The 13182-nt window shown below is 40.4% G+C and overlaps 1 protein-coding gene across 1 annotated transcript in view; it reads left to right on the top strand.

The window, feature by feature from the left end:
- SLC27A4 (solute carrier family 27 member 4) overlaps positions 1 to 13182 on the top strand; it is a 119683-nt gene that overhangs the window by 3800 nt on the left and 102701 nt on the right. The window contains exon 2 of the mRNA XM_053695848.1: positions 8289 to 8453. Coding sequence (XP_053551823.1) covers positions 8293 to 8453 — 161 coding nt within the window. The 5' untranslated portion in view covers positions 8289 to 8292. The remainder of the gene's footprint in view (positions 1 to 8288; positions 8454 to 13182) is intronic.

Here is a 13182-nt window from a genome sequence, read left to right as displayed (position 1 = left end):
CTCAGAACAAAGTCAGGTGCGTGTGCAGAAATGTCACAATCTTCCACAATACTTTCTATGTTTACTAACATCAAATATCTGTGCGTCTGTAGATTGTTTCCCAGAGGGGGTATCAAAGAATAAAAAGTTATAAACATAATTTAATATAGAAATAAATACAGTATGTTTATATCTGTTATACCCAGATTTGTCAGCTTCAATCATGTCTCTAGCAATCGTTATTTATTACATAAACGTATTGTTTGTAGAGGTTCGTGTGACCTACTATTCGTTCTGTATGCTGCTTTATGTACGTAATCATGTAATAAATACATTATCTAGAAGTACAGAGAGTATTAATAAGATAATTATCAGTACATATTCTGTTACATAGTCACATAATTATTTACATATATGTCATTTCTGATATAGCGGTACTTTACCATAATACATTTATTTACTAGGGATTAGACATTCAATATGTAATAGGTAATACTTTCACATTATATAGCAGTACTGTACCATAGCACATTTATTTACTAGGGATTAGACATTAGATATGTAATAGGTAATAATTACACATTATATAGCGGTACCGTACCATAGCACATTTATTTACTAGGGATCAGACATTAGATATGTAATAGGTAATAATTACACATTATATAGCGGTACCGTACCATAGCACATTTATTTACTAGGGATCAGACATTAGATATGTAATAGGTAATAATTACACATTATATAGCGGTACCGTACCATAGCACTTTTATTTACTAGGGATCAGACATGAGATATGTAATAGGTAATAATTACACATTATATAGCGGTACCGTACCATAGCACTTTTATTTACTAGGGATCAGACATGAGATATGTAATAGGTAATAATTACCCCGTATACAGCGGTACTGTACCATAACACATTTATTTACTAGGGGTCAGACATTTAGATATGTAATAGGTAATAATTACACATTATGTAGCGGTACCGTACCATAGCACATTTATTTACTAGGGATCAGACATTAGATATGTAATAGGTAATAATTACACATTATATAGCGGTACCGTACCATAACACATTTATTTACTAGGGATCAGACATTAGATATGTAATAGGTAATAATTACACATTATATAGCGGTACTGTACCATAGCACATTTATTTACTAGGGATCAGACATTTGATATGTAATAGGTAATAATTACACATTATATAGTGGTACCGTACCATAGCACATTTATTTACTAGGGATCAGACATTTGATATGTAATAGGTAATAATTACACATTATATAGCGGTACTGTACCATAGCACATTTATTTACTAGGGATCAGACATTTGATATGTAATAGGTAATAATTACACATTATATAGTGGTACCGTACCATAGCACATTTATTTACTAGGGATCAGACATTTGATATGTAATAGGTAATAATTACACATTATATAGCGGTACTGTACCATAGCACATTTATTTACTAGGGATCAGACATTTGATATGTAATAGGTAATAATTACACATCATATAGCAGTACCGTACCATAGCACATTTATTTACTAGGGATCAGACATTTGATATGTAATAGGTAATAATAACACATTATATAGCGGTACCGTACCATAACACATTTATTTACTAAGGATCAGACATTAGATATGTAATAGGTAATAATTACACATTATATAGTGGTACCGTACCATAGCACATTTATTTACTAGGGATCAGACATTTGATATGTAATAGGTAATAATTACACATTATGTAGAGTTACCGTACCATAGCACATTTATTTACTAGGGATCAGACATTTGATATGTAATAGGTAATAATAACACATTATATAGCGGTACCGTACCATAACACATTTATTTACTAAGGATCAGACATTAGATATGTAATAGGTAATAATTACACATTATATAGTGGTACCGTACCATAGCACATTTATTTACTAGGGATCAGACATTTGATATGTAATAGGTAATAATTACACATTATATAGCGGTACTGTACCATAGCACATTTATTTACTAGGGATAAGACATTTGATATGTAATAGGTAATAATTACACATTATATAGTGGTACCGTACCATAGCACATTTATTTACTAGGGATCAGACATTTGATATGTAATAGGTAATAATTGCACATTATATAGTGGTACCGTACCATAGCACATTTATTTACTAGGGATTAGATATGTAATAGGTAATAATTACACATTATATAGTGGTACCGTACCATAACACATTTATTTACTAGGGATTAGATATGTAATAGGTAATAATTACACATTATATAGTGGTACCGTACCATAGCACATTTATTTACTAGGGATTAGATATGTAATAGGTAATAATTACACATTATATAGTGGTACCATACCATAGCACATTTATTTACTAGGGATTAGATATGTAATAGGTAATAATTACACATTATATAGTGGTACCGTACCATAGCACATTTATTTACTAGGGATTAGACATTAGATATGTAATAGGTAATAATTACACATTATATAGTGGTACCGTACCATAGCACATTTATTTACTAGGGATTAGATATGTAATAGGTAATAATTACACATTATATAGTGGTACCGTACCATAGCACATTTATTTACTAGGGATTAGACATTAGATATGTAATAGGTAATAATTACACATTATATAGTGGTACCGTACCATAGCACATTTATTTACTAGGGATTAGATATGTAATAGGTAATAATTACACATTATATAGTGGTACCGTACCATAACACATTTATTTACTAGGGATTAGATATGTAATAGGTAATAATTACACATTATATAGTGGTACCGTACCATAGCACATTTATTTACTAGGGATTAGATATGTAATAGGTAATAATTACACATTATATAGCGGTACTGTACCATAACACATTTATTTACTAGGGATTAGATATGTAATAGGTAATAATTACACATTATATAGTGGTACCGTACCATAGCACATTTATTTACTAGGGATCAGACATTAGATATGTAATAGGTAATAATTACACATTATATAGTGGTACCGTACCATAGCACATTTATTTACTAGGGATCAGACATTAGATATGTAATAGGTAATAATTACACATTATATAGTGGTACCGTACCATAGCACATTTATTTACTAGGGATCAGACATTAGATATGTAATAGGTAATAATTACACATTATATAGTGGTACCGTACCATAACACATTTATTTACTAGGGATTAGACATTAGATATGTAATAGGTAATAATTACACATTATATAGCGGTACTGTACCATAGCACATTTATTTACTAGGGATTAGATATGTAATAGGTAATAATTACACATTATATAGTGGTACCGTACCATAGCACATTTATTTACTAGGGATCAGACATTAGATATGTAATAGGTAATAATTACACATTATATAGTGGTACCGTACCATAGCACATTTATTTACTAGGGATCAGACATTAGATATGTAATAGGTAATAATTACACATTATATAGTGGTACCGTACCATAGCACATTTATTTACTAGGGATCAGACATTAGATATGTAATAGGTAATAATTACACATTATATAGTGGTACCGTACCATAACACATTTATTTACTAGGGATCAGACATGAGATATGTAATAGGTAATAATTACCCCGTATACAGCGGTACTGTACCATAACACATTTATTTACTAGGGATTAGATATGTAATAGGTAATAATTACACATTATATAGTGGTACCGTACCATAACACATTTATTTACTAGGGATTAGACATTAGATATGTAATAGGTAATAATTACACATTATATAGCGGTACTGTACCATAGCACATTTATTTACTAGGGATTAGACGTTAGATATGTAATAGGTAATAATTACACATTATATAGTGGTACCGTACCATAACACATTTATTTACTAGGGATTAGATATGTAATAGGTAATAATTACACATTATATAGTGGTACCGTACCATAACACATTTATTTACTAGGGATTAGATATGTAATAGGTAATAATTACACATTATATAGTGGTACCGTACCATACCACATTTATTTACTAGGGATTAGATATGTAATAGGTAATAATTACACATTATATAGTGGTACCGTACCATAGCACATTTATTTACTAGGGATCAGACATTAGATATGTAATAGGTAATAATTACACATTATATAGTGGTACCGTACCATAACACATTTATTTACTAGGGATCAGACATTAGATATGTAATAGGTAATAATTACACATTATATAGTGGTACCGTACCATAGCACATTTATTTACTAGGGATCAGACATGAGATATGTAATAGGTAATAATTACCCCGTATACAGCGGTACTGTACCATAACACATTTATTTACTAGGGATTAGATATGTAATAGGTAATAATTACACATTATATAGTGGTACCGTACCATAACACATTTATTTACTAGGGATTAGACATTAGATATGTAATAGGTAATAATTACACATTATATAGTGGTACCGTACCATAACACATTTATTTACTAGGGATCAGACATTAGATATGTAATAGGTAATAATTACACATTATATAGTGGTACCGTACCATAGCACATTTATTTACTAGGGATCAGACATGAGATATGTAATAGGTAATAATTACCCCGTATACAGCGGTACTGTACTATAACACATTTATTTACTAGGGATTAGATATGTAATAGGTAATAATTACACATTATATAGTGGTACCGTACCATAACACATTTATTTACTAGGGATCAGACATTAGATATGTAATAGGTAATAATTACACATTATATAGTGGTACCGTACCATAACACATTTATTTACTAGGGATCAGACATTAGATATGTAATAGGTAATAATTACACATTATATAGTGGTACCGTACCATAACACATTTATTTACTAGGGATTAGATATGTAATAGGTAATAATTACACATTATATAGTGGTACCGTACCATAACACATTTATTTACTAGGGATTAGATATGTAATAGGTAATAATTACACATTATATAGTGGTACCGTACCATAGCACATTTATTTACTAGGGATTAGATATGTAATAGGTAATAATTACACATTATATAGTGGTACCGTACCATAGCACATTTATTTACTAGGGATTAGATATGTAATAGGTAATAATTACACATTATATAGTGGTACCGTACCATAGCACATTTATTTACTAGGGATTAGATATGTAATAGGTAATAATTACACATTATATAGTGGTACCGTACCATAGCACATTTATTTACTAGGGATTAGATATGTAATAGGTAATAATTACACATTATATAGTGGTACCGTACCATAGCACATTTATATACTAGGGATCAGACATTTGATATGTAATAGGTAATAATTACACATTATATAGCGGTACCGTACCATAACACATTTATTTACTAGGGATTAGATATGTAATAGGTAATAATTACACATTATATAGTGGTACCGTACCATAACACATTTATTTACTAGGGATTAGATATGTAATAGGTAATAATTACACATTATATAGTGGTACCGTACCATAACACATTTATTTACTAGGGATTAGATATGTAATAGGTAATAATTACACATTATATAGTGGTACCGTACCATAGCACATTTATTTACTAGGGATTAGACATTTGATATGTAATAGGTAATAATTACACATTATATGGCGGTACCGTACCATAACACATTTATTTACTAGGGATTAGATATGTAATAGGTAATAATTACACATTATATAGTGGTACCGTACCATAACACATTTATTTACTAGGGATTAGACATTAGATATGTTATAGCAATAATTGCACTACAGCTTGCACTACAGCGAGACAGTGCTAGTCAATGTGGTAGCATTGTGCTCACTCCTGTGCACTACAGCCAGACAGTGCTAGTTCATGTGTGCCATACAGATAACGTGCTCACTACAGCCAGACAGTGCTAGTTCATGTGTGCCATACAGATAACGTGCTCACTACAGCCAGACAGTGCTAGTTTATGTGTGTCATACAGATAACATTGTGTTCACTCCTGTGCACTACAGCCAGACAGTGCTAGTTCATACTGTATGTGTTCAGCTAGCTCCCAGTAGTGCAGTGATTCTCTGGAGCGGACTTTAACTTTGTGTTTAATTTTACTACAGGGATTAAGTTTAATATTCCATGTTACCATTACCCTTTAGGGTCGTCACAGCTTCTGTAATGAAACCTAATGTGTTTACAATGTGTTTATAAATAAATGCTAACGAGCCCTGGACGGTGCTGTCCCTGAGAAGAGTGTGTGATCGTGGCACAGTGAGGCAGAATTGTGATGTCACCTGTGTATAAATAAATGCTAATGAGCCCTGGGCGGTGCTGTCCCAGAGAAGAGTGTGTGATCGTGGCACAGTGAGGCAGAATTGTGATGTCACCTGTGTATAAATAAATGCTAATGAGCCCTGGACGGTGCTGTCCCAGAAAAGAGTGTGTGATCGTGGCACAGTGAGGCAGGATTGTGATGTCACCTGTGTATAAATAAATGCTAATGAGCCCTGGACGGTGCTGTCCCAGAGAAGAGTGTGTGATCGTGGCACAGTGAGGCAGGATTGTGATGTCACCTGTGTATAAATAAATGCTAATGAGCCCTGGGCAGTGCTGTTCCTGAGAAGAGTGTGTGATCGTGGCACAGTGAGGCAGGATTGTGATGTCACCTGTGTATAAATAAATGCTAATGAGCCCTGGGCGGTGCTGTCCCAGAGAAGAGTGTGTGATCGTGGCACAGTGAGGCAGGATTGTGATGTCACCTGTGTATAAATAAATGCTAATGAGCCCTGGGCGGTGCTGTCCCAGAGAAGAGTGTGTGATCGTGGCACAGTGAGGCAGGATTGTGATGTCACCTGTGTATAAATAAATGCTAATGAGCCCTGGGCGGTGCTGTCCCAGAGAAGAGTGTGTGATCATGGCACAGTGAGGCAGGATTGTGATGTCACCTGTGTATAAATAAATGCTAATGAGCCCTGGGCGGTGCTGTCTCTGAGAAGAGTGTGTGATCGTGGCACAGTGAGGCAGGATTGTGATGTCACCTGTGTATACATAAATGCTAATGAGCCTGGGCGGTGCTGTCCCAGAGAAGAGTGTGTGACCGTGGCACAGTGAGGCAGGATTGTGATGTCACCTGTGTATAAATAAATGCTAACGAGCTCTGGACGGTGCTGTCCCAGAGAAGAGTGTGTGATCGTGGCACAGTGAGGCAGGATTGTGATGTCACCTGTGTATAAATAAATGCTAATGAGCCCTGGGCGGTGCTGTCCCAGAGAAGAGTGTGTGATCGTGGCACAGTGAGGCAGGATTGTGATGTCACATGTGTATAAATAAATGCTAATGAGCCCTGGGCGGTGCTGTCCCAGAGAAGAGTGTGTGACCGTGGCACAGTGAGGCAGGATTGTGATGTCACCTGTGTATAAATAAATGCTAACGAGCCCTGGACGGTGCTGTCCCAGAGAAGAGTGTGTGATCGTGGCACAGTGAGGCAGGATTGTGATGTCACCTGTGTATAAATAAATGCTAATGAGCCCTGGGCGGTGCTGTCCCAGAGAAGTGTGTGACCGAGGCACAGTGAGGCAGGATTGTGATGTCACCTGTGTATAAATAAATGCTAATGAGCCCTGGGCGGTGCTGTCCCAGAGAAGAGTGTGTGATCATGGCACAGTGAGGCAGAATTGTGATGTCACCTGTGTATAAATAAATGCTAATGAGCCCTGGACGGTGCTGTCCCAGAGAAGAGTGTGTGACCGTGGCACAGTGAGGCAGGATTGTGATGTCACCTGTGTATAAATAAATGCTAACGAGCCCTGGACGGTGCTGTCCCAGAGAAGAGTGTGTGTGACCGAGGCACAGTGAGGCAGGATTGTGATGTCACCTGTGTATAAATAAATGCTAATGAGCCCTGGGCGGTGCTGTCCCAGAGAAGAGTGTGTGATCGTGGCACAGTGAGGCAGGATTGTGATGTCACCTGTGTATAAATAAATGCTAATGAGCCTGGACGGTGCTGTCCCAGAGAAGAGTGTGTGATCGTGGCACAGTGAGGCAGGATTGTGATGTCACCTGTGTATAAATAAATGCTAACGAGCCCTGGGCGGTGCTGTCCCAGAGAAGAGTGTGTGATCGTGGCACAGTGAGGCAGGATTGTGATGTCACCTGTGTATAAATAAATGCTAATGAGCCTGGGCGGTGCTGTCTCTGAGAAGGCTGAAGTCCAGGCTAAGTGTGTGACACTTTGTGTCTTGTTTCAGGACGATGCTGCGCCTCACATGCTGCACTGCTTTGTGCCTGCTGTTTCGCACAGTGCTGATGCTACACTGGTTCCAGGCCGTGGGCGCTGCTCTGATCCTGTATCTGGGCACAGGGGGATGGCACTTCCTGAAGGTGTTTTACATGACTGTGGGCAGAGACCTTCGGTAAGTACCTGCAGGGCACATCTGTATAACTGACAGAGCCAGTCTGGGAGTGAAATGGTTAACACGCTCGTATGTAAGAGCTTTATTTATACTTGTCACACACTGATTCATACAACAGGAGGGCCCTGCTGTGCACGAACATGTATTTCATAAGTGCCGACAACAACAGTGCAACTCTCGTCAGGGCCCTCTACCCATTTGATCCCTATAAATGTTATCTTGTTTATAGCGCTGCGGAATCTGTTGGAGCTCTACAAATACATGATGATGATGATAATATTATTTTTTATCTTTGGTAATTCTGATACCAGTCACAATCTTTTATCTACATGGTGAATTATATAGAAAAGTCATTAAACTTCTTTAAAGAATTGTTTTATTCCTGCAAATGCAGTGCACACTGTGTAATCCAATCAGGAGCGGCATACGCACATAGTTGCGCATCACACACAAGCATCAGGGATTTATGCTTATGTAAAATCCAGATCCTTAGAGCAGTTAGGGATAGTTGTATGCTCAGCACTGATTGTTCACCTCCCCAGGGTCAGGAATTACTGCTGTTCAAGGGAAATTTAGTCACATGACCACGTGAGAAAATGAGCCATTCTGTAATGTGACTGGCCCAGAAGCCCAGCCCTCTGCATTTTCCAGGCATAACCACCATGGTCAAACTGCATCACCATTTTACTTGAAGAAGCCAATCTGGACTTGTCTAGAGATGACAGGGCTTGTTACTGGCATTGTGTTAACAACATCTGTTGGCTGCAACAGAAATAAGAAATTGCTAATTAGGCTGAGATATGTTGCAGGATCAGGTTTGTGAAGCTGCTGTCTGCTCTTTCAGTTACCTGGACTGGAATATTCACAATATTTATATTTAAGACAAAATAATCAGTACATTGCAAAGTAGTTTTACTGTGTATAATTATGTATTTTATATTCCAGTCTCAATGTGTTTACTGTCGCTTTAAGGTATATGTCCTTACCAACTCTAGTGGAAGTCTGTTCCATGAATCAGTTGCTCTAAATTATAAATATACATAATTTAGGCACGTAGATGTATAACTGTCCGTAATTACTGTATTTTGGTTGCGTGACAAGTTTGTCTGGTCTGACCAGTGCTTATCAGTAGCACAATTCTAATGGGAAACCTCTGTGTGTAGTAACCCAAGTCTGCTTCTCTGTGTGTGCCTAGTAACCCAAGTCTCCTTCTCAATGTTTGTGTGTGTGTGCCTAGTAATCCAAGTCTGCTCCTGTGTGTGTGTGTGTGCCTAGTAACCCAAGTCTGCTCCTCAGTGTGTGTGTGTGCCTAGTAACCCAAGTCTGCTCCTGTGTGTGTGTGTGTGTGTGTGTGTGCCTAGTAACCCAAGTCTGCTCCTGTGTGTGTGTGTGTGTGTGTGTGCCTAGTAACCCAAGTCTGCTCCTCAGTGTGTGTGTGTGCCTAGTAACCCAAGTCTGCTCCTGTGTGTGTGTGTGTGCCTAGTAACCCAAGTCTGCTCCTCAGTGTGTGTGTGTGTGTGCCTAGTAACCCAAGTCTGCTCCTCTGTCTGTCTGTGTGCCTAGTAACCCAAGTCTGCTCCTCTGTGTGCCTAGTAACCCAAGTCTGCTCCTCTGTGTGCCTAGTAACCCAAGTCTGCTCCTCTGTGTGCCTAGTAACCCAAGTCTGCTCCTCTGTGTGCCTAGTAACCCAAGTCTGCTCCTGTGTGTGTGTGTGTGCCTAGTAACCCAAGTCTGCTCCTGTGTGTGTGTGTGCCTAGTAACCCAAGTCTGCTCCTGTGTGTGTGTGTGTGTGTGTGTGTGTGTGTGCCTAGTAACCCAAGTCTGCTCCTCTGTGTGTGTGTGTGTACCTGGTAACCCAAGTCTGCTCCTCTGTCTTTCTATGTGCCTAGTAACCCAAGTCTGCTCCTCTGTGTGCCTCTGTGTGTGTGTGCCTAGTAACCCAAGTCTGCTTCTCTGTCTGTCTGTGTACCTAGTAACCCAAGTTTGCTCCTCTGTGTGTGTGCCTAGTAAACCAAGTCTGCTCCTTTATGTGTGTGTGTGCCTAGTAACCCAAGTCTGCTCCTCTGTGTGTGTGTGTGTGCCTAGTAACCCAAGTCTGCTCCTCTGTGTGTGTGTGTGTGCCTAGTAACCCAAGTCTGCTCCTCTGTGTGTGTGTGTGTGCCTAGTAACCCAAGTCTGCTCCTCTGTGTGTGTGTGTGTGTGCCTAGTAACCCAAGTCTGCTCCTCTGTGTGTTTGTGTGTACCTAGTAACCCAAGTCTGCTTCTCTGTCTTTCTATGTGCCTAGTAACCCAAGTCTGCTCCTCTGTGTGTGTGTGTGTGTGTGCCTAGTAACCCAAGTCTGCTCCTCTGTATGTGTGTGTGTGTGCCTAGTAACCCAAGTCTGCTCCTCTGTGTGTGTGTGTGTGTACCTAGTAACCCAAGTCTGCTTCTCTGTCTTTCTATGTGCCTAGTAACCCAAGTCTGCTCCTCTGTGTGTGTGTGTGTGTGTGTGTGCCTAGTAAGCCAAGTCTGCTCCTCTGTCTGTCTGTGTACCTAGTAACCCAAGTTTGCTCCTCTGTGTGTGTTTGTGTGCCTAGTAACCCAAGTCTTCTCCTCTGTGTGTGTGTGTACCTAGTAACCCAAGTCTACTCCTCTATGTGTGTACCTAGTAACCCAAGTCTGCTCCTCTGTGTGTGTGCCTAGTAAACCAAGTCTTCTCCTTTGTGTGTGTGTGTGTGTGTGTGCCTAGTAACCCAAGTCTGCTCCTCTGTGTGTGTGTGTTTGTGCCTAGTAACCCAAGTCTGCTCCTATGTGTGTCTGTGTGCCTAGTAACCCAAGTCTGCTCCTCTGTGTGCCTAGTAACCCAAGTCTGCTTCTTTGTGTGTGTGCCTAGTTACCCAAGGCTGCTTCTGTGTGTGTGTGGGTGGGTGTGTGTGTGTGTGCCTAGTAACCCGAGGCTGCTTCTCTGTGTGTGTGCGCCTAGTAACCCGAGGCTGCTTCTCTGTGTGTGTGTGTGTGTGTGTGTGTGCGCGCACCTAGTAACCCGAGGCTGCTCCTCTGTGTATGTGTGTGTCTCTAGTAACCCGAGGCTGCTTCTCTGTGTGTGTGTGTGTGTGCGCGCACCTAGTAACCTGAGGCTGCTCCTCTGTGTATGTGTGTGCCTAGTAACCCAAGTCTGCTCCTCTGTGTGCCTAGTAACCCAAGTCTGCTCCTGTGTGTGTGCCTAGTAACCCAAGTCTGCTCCTGTGTGTGTGTGTGTGTGCCTAGTAACCCAAGTCTGCTCCTGTGTGTGTGTGTGTGCCTAGTAACCCAAGTCTGCTCCTCTGTATGTGTGTGTGTCTAGTAACCCAAGTCTGCTGCTCTGTATGTGTGTGTGCCTAGTAACCCAAGTCTGCTCCTCAGTGTGTGTGTGTGTGTGCCTAGTAACCCAAGTCTGCTCCTCTGTGTGCGTGTGTGTACCTGGTAACCCAAGTCTGCTCCTCTGTCTTTCTATGTGCCTAGTAACCCAAGTCTGCTCCTCTGTGTGCCTCTGTGTGTGTGTGCCTAGTAACCCAAGTCTGCTTCTCTGTCTGTCTGTGTACCTAGTAACCCAAGTTTGCTCCTCTGTGTGTGTGCCTAGTAAACCAAGTCTGCTCCTTTATGTGTGTGTGTGCCTAGTAAACCAAGTCTGCTCCTTTATGTGTGTGTGTGCCTAGTAACCCAAGTCTGCTCCTCTGTGTGTGTGTGTGTGCCTAGTAACCCAAGTCTGCTCCTCTGTGTGTGTGTGTGCCTAGTAACCCAAGTCTGCTCCTCTGTGTGTGTGTGTGTGTGTGTGCCTAGTAACCCAAGTCTGCTCCTCTGTGTGTGTGTGTACCTAGTAACCCAAGTCTGCTTCTCTGTCTTTCTATGTGCCTAGTAACCCAAGTCTGCTCCTCTGTGTGCCTGTGTGTGTGTGTGTGTGTGTGTGTGTGTGTGTGTGTGTGCGCCTAGTAAGCCAAGTCTGCTCCTCTGTCTGTCTGTGTACCTAGTAACCCAAGTTTGCTCCTCTGTGTGTGTGCCTAGTAAACCAAGTCTGCTCCTTTGTGTGTGTGTGTGCCTAGTAACCCAAGTCTGCTCCTCTGTGTGTGCCTAGTAACCCAGGTCTGCTCCTCAGTGTGTGTGTGTGTGTGCCTAGTAACCCAAGTCTTCTCCTCTGTGTGTGTGTGTGTGTGTGTGTACCTAGTAACCCAAGTCTACTCCTCTGTGTGTGTGCCTAGTAACCCAAGTCTGCTCCTCAGTGTGTGTGTGTGCCTAGTAACCCAAGTCTGCTCCTGTGTGTGTGTGTGTGTGTGTGCCTAGTAACCCAAGTCTGCTCCTCAGTGTGTGTGTGTGTGTGTGCCTAGTAACCCAAGTCTTCTCCTCTGTGTGTGTGTGTGTGTGTGTGTGTGTACCTAGTAACCCAAGTCTACTCCTCTGTGTGTGTACCTAGTAACCCAAGTCTGCTCCTCTGTGTGTGTGTGTGTGTGTGTGCCTAGTAACCCAAGTCTGCTCCTGTGTGTGTGTGTGTGCCTAGTAACCCAAGTCTGCTCCTCAGTGTGTGTGTGTGTGTGCCTAGTAACCCAAGTCTGCTCCTGTGTGTGTGTGTGTGTGTGTGTGTGTGTGCCTAGTAACCCAAGTCTGCTCCTCAGTGTGTGTGTGTGTGTGCCTAGTAACCCAAGTCTGCTCCTCTGTCTGTCTGTGTGCCTAGTAACCCAAGTCTGCTCCTCTGTGTGCCTAGTAACCCAAGTCTGC

This window comes from Bombina bombina, chromosome 12 (genome assembly GCF_027579735.1).
Source record: "Bombina bombina isolate aBomBom1 chromosome 12, aBomBom1.pri, whole genome shotgun sequence".
Classification (NCBI taxonomy): Eukaryota; Metazoa; Chordata; class Amphibia; order Anura; family Bombinatoridae; genus Bombina; species Bombina bombina.
Note: the sequence above shows the minus strand (reverse complement) of the source record. Positions and strands in the feature narration are given on the sequence as shown.